Genomic DNA, 16,935 nt, shown 5'->3' with positions numbered 1-16,935 from the left:
CATTTAAACTAGGGTTTTAAATGACGCTTGACAATCACTACACATGTAGTCTTTCGGGATTGCACCGAAACGCAAACGAGTTGACTCAAACCATTGGTGAACAAACGACAAACATCAAAACAATAAGTAATTGATAATTATATGTTAGGCTTATGTGTTATTTGATAATATTGAGTAAAACATTAACTCAAGATGCAAAAATCTATTTTATGCTAGAAACGTAATAACTAAAAGTTGAGGGGCCATTGTGTAATATAATTATTATTAATTAATAACAAAACCCTAACCTCCTCTCCCCCTCACAAACCCGATCGCCCCCCCCCCCCCCCCCTCTCTTCTTGGCTGCCGTCACACTACACACACATACACACAAGGATTTTCAAGCTTTTGGTTGAAGAAATAAGGTGCTAGGAAGATATTAACAACTACTCTATGCATTCCATATGTTTAATTTTGATATTGAATGGGTTAATCAAAACCCTAATTCACGAAATTGATGATTTAGATGAGTTAGGGTTTGATTATATGTTTGATGATGATTTGCTAATGAAATTGATAACTTGTTGTGTTATTGTTGTTTGTTAATCATTGTTCTTTGATTTTAAACTTTCAAGAAAAACCCTACTATGTGTGTAATGTGAGATTGATATGCATGGTTGGTAAATATTGTGTCTAGAGTGTTATATGCATGGTGGTTCATAGATTGTTGTTATGTTGAGTTTTGATGTAAACTGGTACTAGACAGATTGTTGAGTTTATGTTTAGACGACTGTAATTGAATGTTAATGTGGTAATTGGTAGAAATTATTAACACTACAGTGTACTAGGTTGAGTCTAGTTTCTATAAAGTCCAAGTTTGTAATTTTTGGACGTGTAAAAGTTAACTTTTATTATTTTACAAAACTGAAGTGCAAGTTTGAATTGTGAGGTCTGCTGTTAGGCTTTTTTGAAATTATCATATCTCATAAACTACAAGACCAAATGGGTTGGTTCCACTTCTGGAAGTTAACATGTTGAGTTAAGAACCTAACCCAATTGTTCTTGCATTAATTGAAATTACCATTTAACGAGAATAACAAATATCATTCTGTTGCGCATGATTTTGACTGCTGTGAGTTTACTGTAATGTTTTGGTCTTTGTGAGAAAACTATATGGAATAAAAATATAATAAAAATATTTCTGGAAACCTAACTCATGTGTGCTTTTGTGACGATTTTTGGTGAATTAATTGATATGTTTTGATCTGTTGAATAGAGTAATCTTTCAAGTAGAAATCTGTCTTGATAAAACTAGCTGCTGAACTATACGAAATTACATGAAACGTACTTGTTGTTAGATAATTGCCGTGATTTTGACTAAATTGCCCTTGTGGGGAATAATTGCTAGTAATGTACAATATTAATACTTGACACGTAAGTAGTTGTTCACACATGTAACGTATCACCAATGTGTTTGTTGAGTCACACACAATTCACAAACGAAACACGAAACGTATCTCATGCATAGGTATTATGTGCCGAGTCTAGAGACTCAATAATAGTTCCAACACTTAGAAAATCTCATTCTTGTTTTAGAACCCTAGTGAGGATTTTCTGTGACGCGCATCTTTTGGTTGACTTGTTTTTGAATTCTTCGCAAACAGTGAGTTTCACGTTCCCCTTTTACTCTTTTAAATGCTTTTTACTTGGGGGAGATAACATACTCCAAAACGCTGTAGATTTTGTTATTAGTTATATATCACTTGTAAACGCTAAGTGGCAAACGAACCAACTAAAGTCCTTCATAACATCAGTATTTGTATAATAGCGAGTCATTGTTGAGTAGTACTACTGGGTTTGACAAACCCCACCCAACTCTAAACTCGACTGGAGGTCGAGTGGGTGTAATCTTGGCTAACACATTTTCCATGGTCGTGGTAGACATGGTGGCAAGGCAATTGATAAACAGTCAGCTTCGGTGTCGAACACTTAGTAATACTTGTTTTATAGGTTAGCTACCTATGGATATATAATTGATTTAACATTATCTGGTAACGCAAACGTAAAAAGTAAACGCAAACGCTTTATTTATATAAACTTGTGAACTCACCAACCCCGTGTTGACACTTTTAGTATGTTATTCTCAGGAAGCCGAGGCGGGCGCGCGGTATAGGAACATGCATTACATTGAACTCTATTGTTTTTGCAAACTTGTTTTTAAACTGTTATTAATTGGGTTTTAAGTCGTCCTGCGGGACGCAACACTTGGTTTATGAATTTACGCTTCCGCACTTATTTACACTTAAATGTTTCGTGGTTTGAAAACTTTACTTATGGTGTTTGATTATAACTAATTATTCCGATCCTGTTAGTTCACACCCTCTGACGGTAAAACTCCGTTAGTGGATTTTGAGGGTGTGACAGATTGGTATCAGAGCCATTGGTTATAGCGAACTAGAAATTGCATGCATACTAGACTATAACCGTAACGACCCTTTAGTTATAATTTCTACGCACTGCATATATATTTTATTCAGTCTTTCGTTATCCTTATCTCTTTACCTCATTCACTCATGCGCGCACATACACGACTTACCTGTAGGGATGTCGACGCCGCCATCATCATCATCCGACCAGATGGCTCATGCCCATGGAAAGGAACCGCAGCTACCTACCTCGTCGCCACCCCGAGTAGCCCCGAAACTAGAAGCCCCTGCACCGAAGAGGTATCGCCTATCTGGAGGCATGTACGACGACGACGTTAGCTGGGATTGGTACCCGAGTCTGATCAGGCGTATGGTTTATTGCGAACAAGTTCCCCCACTACCTCACCCGAGTCGCCCTGCTTACCCAAACACCCTACCACCCATAACCGAACCTATAGAGCGTGTTCTCGCAGCTGTTGTTTCCTGTTTAGAGCGTGACGCGGTTTTTATGCGCTCGGCGAGAGCGAACGTTTCCGGATTGATAAGAGATGGAACCGAGGCTAGGGAGGAAATTTCCCGCCTGACAGCGGCTATGAAGGAAGTGCGGGATACTAATGATCAGCAGATGAAGATTATGAGAAAAATGCAAGCAGAGATGATAGATTTGCAAGAGCAACTTCTTGTGGCGAGATCCCGGACAGAGATAGCTCTAGAGCGATGCGATATCTTACAGACGTAAATTGCTCAGAATGCAGCAGAACCTGAGGAAGATCCCGAGGAGGAACCCGAAGAGGAGCCGGATGAAGAACCGGCTGAGCCGGAGGCACACTCAGAGGTGTCCTCAGACGATGACATCTAAGGATGATAACACCTAGATGGAGGGGTTGTCTCCATCCAGACTATTATTTTCTATGATTTTAAGGATGCTGGAACACTGGAAAATTCTGCTCTCACTTGGTGGAACTCAAATGTGCAAATTCTTGGGTTGGAATTGGCGAACGCTATGAACTGGGAAGAGTTCAAGACTATGATGCGGGAAGAGTATTGTCCTAGAGAGGAAATCGCGAAGTTGGAATCTGAGTTTTAGTCGTTGAAAATGGTGGGTTCCGAGATTAAAGCCTACACCACCCGTTCCCACGAGCTAGCAGTAATGTGTCCACGGATGGTAGACCCGCCGAGTAAGAGAATCGAGATGTATATCGATGGGCTGGTACCACAAATTCAGGGTATGGTGACGTCTTCCAAACCGGCTACAATTCAACAAGCGATCTAGTTAGCTCACAAACTGACGGACCAGGCAGTGACACAAGGTGCGTTACCACCTAGAGGTTCAACCTCTAAAACCCGTGACAACTTGAGCACTGACAACAACAACAACAACCCGAGTAATGGAAAGAGAAAATTTGACAACACCAGGTCCTCATCATCGAACCCCTCACAGCAACAACACTACCGTAAGCCCGAACTCACTTGGAGCTTCAATAATCAGGGTTCCAACAATAACAACAACGGTGGCGGGCAGGTTTCGAGTGGCTATGCTGGGAAATACCCGAAATGCAACAAGTGCAACTATCACCATGCTGGCTCATGCGACCGTATCAAGTGTCTGAGATGCGGAAAAATGGGTCATCAGGCCAAGGAATGTAGGGGAGACCTAGCGGTAAAGGGTGCTCCTAAACAGCCTACGGCGACTAAAGGGTGTTTCGAGTGTGGTCAAGAGGCTCATTTCAAGAAGGATTGCCCCAAACTGAAGCAGAATGAGAACAATGGAGGCAGCAACAGTGGCGGAAGTATTGGTAAATGTAGAGCTTTCGTCATTGGGTCGGGCCAGGCCCGCAGCGATCCGAATGTGGTTACCAGTAAGTTTTCTGTGAACGACTGTTTTTCTTCTGTTTTGTTTGACACTGGAGCTGATAGGAGTTTTGTATCGAAAGCCTTTAGTAAACCCTTAGACTTAACTCCAACCCCGTTAGATGCTAAGTTTCCTGTTGAATTAGCTGAAGGTAAGTCTATAGAAACAACTCATGTACTTGCGGGATGTAAGTTGAAACTGTCGGGTCATACTTTTGATATCGACCTCATACCTTTTACACTTGGTAGTTTCGATGTCGTTGTCGGCAAGGACTGGCTATCCGAGAACCGAGCGGAGATTATATGTCACGACAAGATAGTCCACATCACTACCCCTTCCGGCGAGATCATTTGATCCAGGGCGAGAAGAGCGGCATGACCACCAGCGTCATCACCCTCATGAAGGCGCAGAAATATCTACGAAAGGGTCATCCAGCAATTTTAGCCCATATTGTCGAGAAACCAGCGGAGGAGAAGCGAATCGAAGACATACCGATTGTGCGAGATTTTCCGGAAGTCTTCCCGGAGGATTTGCCTGGACTCCCTCCTATTCGACAAGTCGAGTTCCAAATCGAATTGACCCCCGGTGCTGCACCCATAGCACGAGCCCCGTATCGGCTCGCACCGGCAGAGCTTCAGGAGTTGTCCACTCAATTGCAAGATTTGTTGGATAAAGGTTTTATCCGACCTAGCTCATCACCATAGGGAGCCCCTGTCTTCTTTGTCCGAAAGAAGGATGGGACTTTTCGCATGTGCATCGACTACCGAGAGCTGAACAAGGTGACGATCAAGAACCATTATCCCTTACCCCGAATTGATGATCTGTTCGACCAGCTTCAAGGATCGAGTTACTACTCGAAGATCGATCTGAGATCTGGTTACCATCAATTAAGAGTGCGCGAAGAGGATATTTCAAAGACGGCCTTCAGAACTTGGTACGGTCACTACGAGTTTTCGGTTATGCCTTTTGGCTTAACCAACGCACCAGCCGTATTTATGGATCTCATGAACCGAGTATGCAAGGCGTACCTCGACAAGTTTGTGATTGTTTTCATTGATGATATCCTCGTCTACTCCAAGGACAAGACTGACAACAAAGAACACTTGAGGTTAATCCTGGAAATGCTGAAGAAGGAACAACTGTACGCTAAACTCTCGAAATGCGAATTTAGGCTTCGCGAGGTTCACTTCTTAGGACATGTGATCAATGAGAATGGTATCCACGTCGATCCCGGAAAAGTAGAGGCCATCAAAAACTGGGAAGCACCTAAGACTCCGACTGAGGTGCGACAATTCCTAGGACTGGCTGGCTACTACCGACGTTTCATCGAGGGATTTTCAAAGATTGCTCAACCCCTCACCGCTTCGACTCACAAGGGTACTAAGTACAATTGGGGTGACGCGCAAGAATCCGCTTTCCAACTGTTGAAAACCAAACTCTGTAGCGCCCCTATCCTAGCCCTTCCCGAGGGAACAGGAAATTTTGAGGTACATTGTGACGCATCGATACAAGGTCTCGGTTGCGTGCTGATGCAACTCGAGAAAGTTATAGCCTATGCCTCTCGACAACTACGGATTCACGAGAAGAACTACACGACCCATGACTTGGAACTCGGAGCTGTGGTGTTTGCTCTTAAGATATGGAGGCATTACTTGTACGGTACCAAGTTTACCATTTACACCGACCACAAGAGTCTCCAACATATCTACAATCAGAAGGAGCTGAACATGCGACAACGTCATTGGGTCGAGCTGCTTAATGATTATGATTGTGCCATCAAGTACCACCCTGGCAAAGCCAATGTAGTGGCCGATGCTCTCAGCAGAAAAGAAACCGATAAACCTAGACAAGTGTGAGCATTACAACTCACGATCCACGCCAACTTACCCGATCAGATTCGCGATGCGCAACTCGAAGCCTTGAAAGACGATAATCTCCCATCAGAATTCATGCGAGGCATGAACAAGCAACTTAAAACCAAATCGGATGGGGTCCGATATTTCGAAAACCGGATTTGGGTCCCTCGATACGGAGAGTTGAGAACTCTAGTGATGGACGAAGCACACAAGTCCCGATATTCCATTCACCCTGGCTCAGATAAAATGTACCATGATCAGAAAGCACTTTACTGGTGGCCAAACATGAAAGCCGACATTGCCACCTACGTGAGCAAATGCTTGACTTGTGCAAGAGTCAAAATAGAATATCAGAAACCATCTGGTCTGCTACAGCAACCGGAACTTCTAACGTGGAAATGGGAGCACATTTCCATGGATTTCATCACGGGATTACCCAAAACACCGACGGGATGCGATACCATCTGGGTGATCGTTGACCGGTTGACTAAGTCTGCACACTTCTTAGCAATCAAGGAATCGGACAAAATGGAAAGACTGACTCGCATCTATATGAAAGAAGTAGTGTCTAAACACGGAGTGCCTGTCTCAATCATATCTGATCGAGATTCCCGTTTCACTTCGCACTTTTGGAAGTCACTACAGAGTGCACTAGGCACCCGCCTTGATATGAGCACAGCATACCATCCTCAGACGGATGGGCAAAGTGAGCGCACCATTCAGACCTTGAAGGACATGTTGCGTGCATGCGTGTTGGATTTCGGAAAAAGTTGGGAACCTCACTTGCCTTTGGTAGAGTTTTTGTATAATACCAGCTACCACGCAAGCATTAAAGCAGCGCCGTTTGAAGCGTTGTACGGATGGAAGTGTCGATCACCTCTCTGCTGGGCAGAGGTGGGTGATAGCCAAATCACTAGCCCAGAATTAGTACTTGAAACCTCTGAAAAGATTGTTCAAATCCGCAACCGTATGGCAGCAGCACGAGATCGCCAAAAGAGTTACGCCGACAAGCGCCGAAAGCCTCTTGAATTTCAAGTGAACGACCAAGTATTACTCAAATTCTCACCTTGGAAAGGTGTGGTTCTCTTCGGAAAGCGAAACAAACTCAATCCACGATACGTTGGCCCCTACCGGATAACTGAGCGCATTAGTCCGGTGGCGTACCGACTGGATCTACCAACGGAACTCTGTAGCGTACACAATGTATTCCATGTATCCAATTTGAAGAAATGCCTTTCCGATGAAACCCAAGCAGTCCCTTTGGACGAGTTGCAAGTTGATGAACAGCTACGCTTCATCGAAGAACCAGTCGAAGTTTGGATTGGGAAACCAAAACACTCAAGCACAGCAAAATTCCAATCGTTAAGGTTCGTTGGAACTCGAGACGTGGACCGGAGTTCACGTGGGAACGCGAGGACCAAATGATGAAAAAGTATCCTCACCTTTTTGAAGGGTTGATCAAACATCAAAAACCGCGAAAGCCGTCAAACCGTCAGAAATCACCAGATGTATGAATTAAATTTCGGGACGAAATTTCTTTCTACTAGGGGATGATATGACAAAGTGAAAAATTTTCTTGCCTTTTCAGACACCCATCGCGACTTGACTCAAATTTTCGGGAAGAAAATTCTTTCAACATGGGAATGATGTGACACTCGTCAATTTCAGGTTAACTCCGTTAATCCAAACTCCGTCAATTCAAACTTAAGATCACTAGAACTATAACGCACATCTCATTTCATTTAAACTAGGGTTTTAAATGACGCTTGACAATCACTACACATGTAGTCTTTCGGGATTGCACCGAAACGCAAACGAGTTGACTCAAACCATTAGTGAACAAACGACAAACATCAAAACAATAAGTAATTGATAATTATATGTTAGGCTTATGTGTTATTTGATAATATTGAGTAGAACATTAACTCAAGATGCAAAAAGCTATTTTATGCTAGAAAAGTAATAACTAAAAGTTGAGGGGCCATTGTGTAATATAATTATTATTAATTAATAACAAAAACCCTAACATCCTCTCTCCCTCCCAAACCCGATCGCCCCCCCCCCCCCCCCCTCCCTCTCTTCTTGGCTGCCGTCACACTACACACACATACACACAAGGATTTTCAAGCTTTTGGTTGAAGAATTAAGGTGCTAGGAAGGTATTAACAACTACTCTATGCATTCCATATGTTTAATTTTGATATTGAATGGGTTAATCAAAACCCTAATTCACGAAATTGATGATTTAGATGAGTTAGGGTTTGATTATATGCTTGATGATGATTTGCTAATGAAATTGATAACTTGTTGTGTTATTGTTGTTTGTTAATCATTGTTCTTTGATTTTAAACTTTCAAGAAAAACCCTACTATGTGTGTAATGTGAGATTGATATGCATGGTTGGTAAATATTGTGTCTAGAGTGTTATATGCATGGTGGTTCATAGATTGTTGTTATGTTGAGTTTTGATGTAAACTGGTACTAGACAGATTGTTAAGTTTATGTTTAGACGACTGTAATTGAATGTTAATGTGGTAATTGGTCGAAATTATTAACACTACAGTGTACTAGGTTGAGTCTAGTTTCTATAAAGTCCAAGTTTGTAATTTTTGGAAGTGTAAAAGTTAACTTTTATTATTTTACAAAACTGAAGTGCAAGTCTGAATTGTGAGGTCTGCTGTTAGGCTTTTTTGAAATTATCATATCTCATAAACTACAAGACCAAATGGGTTGGTTCCACTTCTGGAAGTTAACATGTTGAGTTAAGAACCTAACCCAATTGTTCTTGCATTAATTGAAATTACCATTTAACGAGAATAACAAATATCATTCTGTTGCGCATGATTTTGACTGCTGTGAGTTTACTGTAATGTTTTGGTCTTTGTGAGAAAACTATATGGAATAAAAATATAATAAAAATATTTCTGGAAACCTAACTCATGTGTGCTTTTGTGACGATTTTTGGTGAATTAATTGATATGTTGTGATCTGCTGAATAGAGTAATCTTTCAAGTAGAAATCTGTCTTGATAAAACTAGCTGCTGAACTATACGAAATTACATGAAACGTACTTGTTGTTAGATAATTGCCGTGATTTTGACTAAATTGCCCTTGTGGGGAATAATTGCTAGTAATGTACAATATTAATACTTGACACGTAAGTAGTTGTTCACACATGTAACGTATCACCAATGTGTTTGTTGAGTCACACACAATTCACAAACGAAACACGAAACGTATCTCATGCATAGGTATTATGTGCCGAGTCTAGAGACTCAATAATAGTTCCAACACTTAGAAAATCTCATTCTTGTTTTAGAACGCTAGTGAGGATTTTCTGTGACGCGCATCTCTTGGTTGACTTGTTTTTGAATTCTTCGCAACCAGTGAGTTTCACGTTCCCCTTTTACTCTTTTAAATGCTTTTTACTTGGGGGAGATAACATACTCCAAAACGCTGTAGATTTTGTTATTAGTTATATATCACTTGTAAAGGCTAAGTGGCAAACGAACCAACTAAAGTCCTTCATAACATCAGTATTTGTATAATAGCGAGTCATTGTTGAGTAGTACTACTGGGTTTGACAAACCCCACCCAACTCTAAACTCGACTGGAGGTCGAGTGGGTGTAATCTTGGCTAACACATTTTCCATGGTCGTGGTAGACATGGTGGCAAGGCAATTGATAAACAGTCAGCTTCGGTGTCGAACACTTAGTAATACTTGTTTTATAGGTTAGCTACCTATGATATATAATTAATTTAACATTATCTGGTAACGCAAACGTAAAAAGTAAACGCAAACGCTTTATTTATATAAACTTGTGAACTCACCAACCCCGTGTTGACACTTTTAGTATGTTATTCTCAGGTAGCCGAGGCGGGCGCGTGGTATAGGAACATGCATTACATTGAACTCTATCGTTTTTGCAAACTTGTTTTTAAACTGTTATTAATTGGGTTTTAAGTCGTCCTGCGTGACGCAACACTTGGTTTATGAATTTACGCTTCCGCACTTATTTACACTTAAATGTTTCGTGGTTTGAAAACTTTACTTATGGTGTTTGATTATAACTAATGATTCCGATCCTGTTAGTTCACACCCTCTGATGGTAAAACTCCGTTAGTGGATTTTGAGGGTGTGACATTCACCAATGAAATGAGACGCGTGTTTGACGTCTGAGAAAGTCATTATATGGGTTGAAACAAGCTTCAAGGAATTGGTATCAAAAGTTCACCACTTTTCTTTTGAGTTTGAGCTTCAAACAATCCAAAGCAGACCACTCATTGTTCATTTTCGAGGCCAAGGATGTCATGATAGTCATTCTAATCTATGTGGATGACGTTATCATAACGGGAAATTGTCTAGCCAAGATTGAAGAAGTTAAGAAGAAGCTTGATAAGAATTTCAGCATTAAGGATCTCGGGGTTCTAAAATATTTTCTCGGGATAGAAGTTGCTAGAACCAAAGAAGGCTTAGTCCTTAGTCAACGGAAATACACGTTGGACATTTTAGAGGATAGTGGAAAGTTGGGGTGCAAACCCAGTTCGACTCCGATTGAACAAGGGTTAAAGGTGGACAAAGGAGAAGAAAATGATCGGGTTGATGCTAGCCAGTACCGTCGTCTGATAGGGCGACTTTTATATTTACAAGCAACTCGACCAGACATCACGTACTCTGTTAACATTCTGAGTCAGTTTGTCACGGACCCGAGAAGTAATCATTTGGAAGCAGTTAATCGTGTTCTCGGTTATTTGAAGGCCACCCAGGGGCAAGGTATTCTTCTTTCGCGTACGGAAGATCCAACGTTATCTGCTTATTGCGACTTTGATTGGTTAGGGTGCCCATATACAAGAAGATCATGGACCGGGTACTTCCTCTTACTTGGAGGTACGCCTATCTCATGGAGAACTAAGAAGCAATCCGTTGTCTCTCGTTCTTCAGCCGAAGCAGAATACCGTGCTATGGCTACTACTGTGAGCGAGGTTATTTGGGTACGTTGGTTGCTCAATGAATTACGGGTTCATACTACCTCGCCTACCCCCTTGTTATGTGATAATCAAGCGACTCGTCATATAGCCAACAATCATGTTTATCACGAGAGAACGAAACACGTTGAAATGGACTGTTTTTTTGTTCGTGAACGCGTAGAGTCAAAGGAGATTATCCCGATGAATATAAGCAGTAAGATGCAAATTGCCGACCTGTTGACCAAGGGCCTTTCAAGACAACAACTCGATTTTCTACTTGGCAAGATTAGCATGATCAATTTACATGCTTCATCTTGAGGGGGGATATAGAATATATCTTTTATTTTTGTTAATTATCTCTTTCTTCCTTTGTGATGATCCTATCTTTAATTATAGGATCATAGCCTTGTTTATCTTTCTCTATATATGTAATCGGTTCCATGAACCAGAAAATATCAATTAATAAAAATACTGAAATATCTCTTGCCATAGTTTTCTATACATGTTGCATTCATGAATAAAAGACTGATTTCATAACGACGATATTCACCACACAGCATTACCATTGTATTGTACTGCAGCCTTCGTCATCCCCTCTATTGCCCTCCTGCATGCAACTCTGAGCTAAGGGTTCTAAGTTGATCTTGGATGTTTTGTAAAACCTATTAACAAATTAATTTAAAAACATAAGAAATAAATAGCATCAACTTTATAAATATCATTTACAGACCTGATTAGTTGTTTCAATTAATTCTTTTTTGGTATTGTTCTCCATTTTTACTATACTAAGCTGTGAAAGTCTAGCTTCCGTGTCCTTCCGTGTCCTGTTTATCGACCAGTGCAACCTAAAAGACAAGTAATTAATAAATAACAGTAATAAATCTCGTTAAAATGCTAGTTTTAATGTAAAAATTTGCTACCTAAAGAGCAGATTCTTTCTCTTCACATAAAGTTGTAAGTTCATTAATTTTGGATGATAATTCTTCCGAGTTTTGCCTTTCTGAATTTAACGTGTCTTTCAATGTCTTCACTTCTTTTTGCATAATAATATCTTTTCTCTCTTTCTCATATAATTCTTCTGATAACTGCATCAGCATAGTGAAAAATAAGACCATTTTTCATAATAAGCGGGTCGATTGTGTTATGTTCTATACTCTATCTCTAACTGGTCGAACAGGTAAAGAAAACAAACAGAATTACTTACTTGCTTTGCAGTTTCTTGAGATTCTTTAAGAGCATTTAACAAATAATGTTCTCGTATCTTACCAGCATCCACATTGGGAGGTCTTGAATTACTAGTACTAGAAATATCACCATTAATAGGACCTGAATTAGCAGCAGAACGCGGTTTAGAGTATCGACACGACATGACGTCATTTATATGTGTTTGAAGGACAACACATATTTCCTCACCCTGTATTTTAAAAATAAACTCTAGGGACAATATGCACAAACAACATATAGAGAATAAAATCGAAGAAAAATATAACTTTCAACCTGCTTAGAGCATCCACAATAACAAACTTTTACAAACTGCCACATCAACACCACATCAGATTCCAAATTTTTCACAAAAACCCACACCTTCTTCACAACAACAAACCTCCACCTAACTATCCACATCATCACCTACTTTCATAATTATTTAACATAAATCAAATTACTTTATAATATTTTTTTAAATATTTCGTATGTATCGAATGGAATTATAAAACAAATAATATTCTTATATTTTTAATGAATAACCCAGACAGTTTTTTAAACTTTCCGTTACTACTTTGTATTTTTCTAAAATTATGTACTTTGTATATAAACAAATGATTTTTGTAATAAAATAAATGGAGACAAGCATTATAGAAATGGTTATATTTACATAAATTGTTTTCTGTTTTTTGAACGGCCAACTAAGTAACGCCGGGTACTTCGTACGCGGCCCTCATTGGCTAAAGGTAGACCGAGCCGGCCACTAGTCCGGACGGACGGAGCCCCTAGCGGTCCACCTGTTGAGGGATTCACCGGATAAAACCCGACCCCCACGCCCGCCAAACGGCACGACAGCGAGGAGCCGGTAAAACCAGGTGAGATCAGGACTCGAACCCTGGCAAACCAATGTCATCCCTCATATCTTCCATATAAATTGGTGATAGTGAGGTTTGAACCCTCTACCTCTCACTAGTAAAGTGAGTACTCGACCATTGAGGGACATCCAATTTATACATAAATTGTTTTTTACTAATATAATATTTAAATACAATATTTGTTGGTTGGTGCCTTAAATTTGTGGATATAGTAAGAAGTCAGGAAAGCTGTCATGCATTAAGTGACCACGTGGAGTTTGTTTCATGTTTGTAACTGCAAACTTTGTTTCAACTTTCAATCAAAAACATATACTACATCGGTAAAGTTTAATATTCTGTAGTTTGCTTAGTTCCAGCTGGATTCAAACATTGCCACATTGACACCGTTGTACATGCTCTTAGTTTCAAACTGAAATATTTGCAAGACACCCGCAAATCTCATCTTAAAAAACATTGAAGTATGGCTGCTACCAAATTGCATTATATCTCTTAACTCAGCCGAGTGCAAATACTCTTTGGGGACCGGACGGAAAAAGTGAACCTATGGACAAAGTCACAAAGACAAACAATTAGAAATGCATAAATCAAATTTCAACTATGCATATAAATATACATGGCAATCGTATCTTTACTAAAATAACAATTCAGACTCACCCCGCGCTTGTTAATACTCAATATGATACTTTCAGGTAGAAGTCCAAAAGGATCATCAATCTTGCGGACACTAAAGAACACAGAATATCCGTATGGAAGCATCCTTAAAACTCTCAAAAATTGCTGCCTTGCATCTTCTTTTGTTAGATTTTCCTATAGTCAGCATTGCAAATATATTTCAGTATAACAATTAACTCTTACTAGTGAATAAGATAAAAGAAAAGAGTGAGATTACAATAGAACGATAACGTTTAAGTATATCCAACTCCCAGTCTCTCTTGGCGCGAGTTATAGCAATCTGTCTAGGCAGAAATCGCTCAAGAAGTAAAGTCCAGTCACTACAAATAAAAAAAGATTGGTAACTATAATTACGTAAAATAATATACATATTAAAATTTGAAGAATAGATAGATAACTAACGTGCGTGTTTCAGGTTTAACAACGTATCCTATTTCAACCAAAATTTGCAATGCGGATAACTGTGCAGCATCATCCTTTGCAACAGGATAGTTCCCCAAAATATAATGATGTTGCAACTGCAAAATAAGAATACTAACATCAGGTTTCTATATAAAAGTTAAGAACCATTTGTTAGAATACAGAAGATAAAACAAGTGCACACCTGAACATATGATAATTGAACAAACACTGGGTCTGCAATAGCTTCATCCGACTCACGAAAGAACTTCTTTCTAAAAATCAACTTGCATTGATCCTTTGCTGACTTGGATTCTGCTAAGACATCTCCAATGTACGTGTTGCCATTTAATTCAATATACTCCTCTGATGGCAGAAATTCATGTTATTACATTACTAACTCAAAACATAAATGCTTGTCTAAGAATGAAAAAACAAATTTAAATGGATACCATTTTCAGGTTCAAGTAATTTACGATACTTGAATAAACTAAGGCTTGAATATGCTGACAATTTGATTATTCCAGCAAGTTCCTCAACAGCGTTAGAAACGGTTGTCGCCATGTCATAGGATATTTCTTCAAACGTTTCATCAAAAAAAAACACGGTAGTTGTAAGCTTTTTACCAACCAAAAGAGCTTCAATCTCTTCACGACAAGGAATCGTATGGCGTGGGCCCGTCTTCAAAGAGCATTTAAGTGCATTCAGAGTGTTCATTGCAAGAACTTGCACATCAGAATCTGTATTATGATTATGCACAACATCATGGATGTACTCTGATATATATCCACCAATATCCTCACTAGGCGGCATGCATGATGCACACATATACATGAGTTCCCATGCTCTTATTAAATACTGCCTGTATAAAACAACATAAATCAATTGGAAATTTGAAACATGTGATACAAATATATATTGAACATACCTATCAGGACAATTCCTGGTTTGCTTCGAAATTTGTGCAAAAATTTCGTCTCGGAGCTCAGAACGTTTCAAAGCCTGTTTGTATAACTTGCTAACGAGTTGAATCCGTTCTTCTAAGCCAACTTGATTCCCTTTTTCGGATGAATCAATTCCCATGTATTTCAAAATGGTTTTAAATAACTTTACCGCCCGACTCACAAAATCACCATTTATTTTCAGCAGGGATGTTGGTATAGGTTCCTGTAACAAAAACAATATCAAACAAAATAATAATAGATAGGTTTTTAAAAAGAGAAAGTAATTACCTTCTGAAAACATAGCATGTCTTCAAATGTGAACTCCTCGCAACCTTGTGGTCCAACGGATCATTTTGAGACAAAACCGTGTTTCCCTGCTGAATTTATCTGAATTTGCATTGCCCTTAAAAACCCTTCTACCTAAATAAAGATAAATAAAAACCAAGTAAGAATCTTGATCTAACTATAGATAAAGTTTACATTATTATTGAACATAAACCTAATCCCACCTGAAATTTATCAATCAATGGTATTGCACCAGCAAGCTCAGCCGGAATTGAATTTGATAAAGTCATTGGAAAACTGCAAGAAACCAAGCTAACACTATCAAGACAACAATCGAACAAATGACTCGTAGATGAGGGAAGAAACACTTAAAACTGGAAGCGCCACTGTCGTAATCATCTCCATTGGTAATAGCAGAATAGTAAGTTTCGGTTCCATATCCATTGCTAGTTCTCGCACTTTGACCCGACATTGTAACCGATCTATTGAAGCAAGACAACATTATTAATTAAGTCAACAATCCAACATTTTATATATTTACATCTAAACCGCAAATCATACCATACCACTAGACCATTAGGTCATGGGTAACAAACGAACATATGATCTATTAAAGCATGCATTTCACACTCTCAACACAACCGAACTCTCCAAATACGATCCTGGATTATAGAAAAAGGGCAGAAACACTTACGGCGGTGAACGGTCATTGTCATAATCACCTCCGTCTGTAACGGCAGAATAGTATTCGTCGCCTGAACTCGAGGAAGATCTGGTGTGTCTGGACCTTTGTGGCGGCTGATAATAACTCATGATTTCCTACAACTTTTATGATTTAGAACTATTAATCTAATCAACACAAAAATTAAAATTAAAATAAAAATAAAAACATGTAATGTAATCTAAATTCCAAAACACTAAATTGATGTATTAAAAAAAGATCAACAATATCCAGAAATATATGAAAGGAAGGTATATATATATGTACCAGTGGATGATTCTTGCTGGGTGTGTTATGTTCGGTTTAAAAGTCAATATTGGCGGAACCACTGACCTTACTGGGTTCGAGAATTACGCGGGAGGTAGTTTATTTCCTATAAGTTTTTTATTCTATCAAATTAATTTTATGTTACTTAAATTAACTTTTTTCCTTTTTTCTTATATTAATTTGATCTTTTATGCACATGCTTTATTGGGTTTGTGATGAATCAGAACAACTAACGAGCTTTAACTCAACTGCATGGTCTCAACACAGTAAGACTACCTGTAGTGGGCAACAAAAAGGGGCGAAAGGGGCGATGGGGGGCGACAGCACCGCCCCTGGGCGAATTGTGGGGGGGGGGGGGGGGGCGAGGACTAATTGTCGCATTTCTTCACTTTGGTTATATTATTATTATATTAGTATGGTGTGTGGGTGATATATATATTGGGTTACAACACCATTACACCACAAAAACAAAAACCCACCATTTGCT

General features: G+C 39.4%; 1 protein-coding gene across 1 annotated transcript; it reads right to left on the bottom strand.

Annotated features, from left to right (window-relative positions):
* Positions 1-11,678: 11,678 nt before the first annotated feature.
* LOC143628457 (kinesin-like protein KIN-14E) lies at positions 11,679-15,932 on the bottom strand. Its single transcript, XM_077098053.1, has 15 exons — positions 15,829-15,932; positions 15,685-15,757; positions 15,536-15,595; positions 15,160-15,398; positions 14,684-15,093; positions 14,437-14,597; positions 14,235-14,350; positions 14,050-14,152; positions 13,815-13,967; positions 13,534-13,701; positions 12,607-12,711; positions 12,287-12,496; positions 12,079-12,167; positions 11,813-11,927; positions 11,679-11,744 (listed from the first exon to the last, which is right to left on the bottom strand). The coding sequence occupies exons 1-15, from the start codon at positions 15,930-15,932 to the stop codon at positions 11,679-11,681; spliced, it is 2,172 nt and encodes a 723-aa protein (XP_076954168.1).
* Between the last annotated feature and the right edge of the window lie 1,003 nt (positions 15,933-16,935).

This window comes from Bidens hawaiensis, unplaced genomic scaffold (genome assembly GCF_021521415.1).
Source record: "Bidens hawaiensis isolate Kalapana, Puna unplaced genomic scaffold, B.hawaiensis_p1.1 tig00004973_1, whole genome shotgun sequence".
In the NCBI taxonomy this organism is placed as follows: domain Eukaryota; kingdom Viridiplantae; phylum Streptophyta; class Magnoliopsida; order Asterales; family Asteraceae; genus Bidens; species Bidens hawaiensis.
This window is presented reverse-complemented; position numbering and strand designations above follow the sequence as displayed.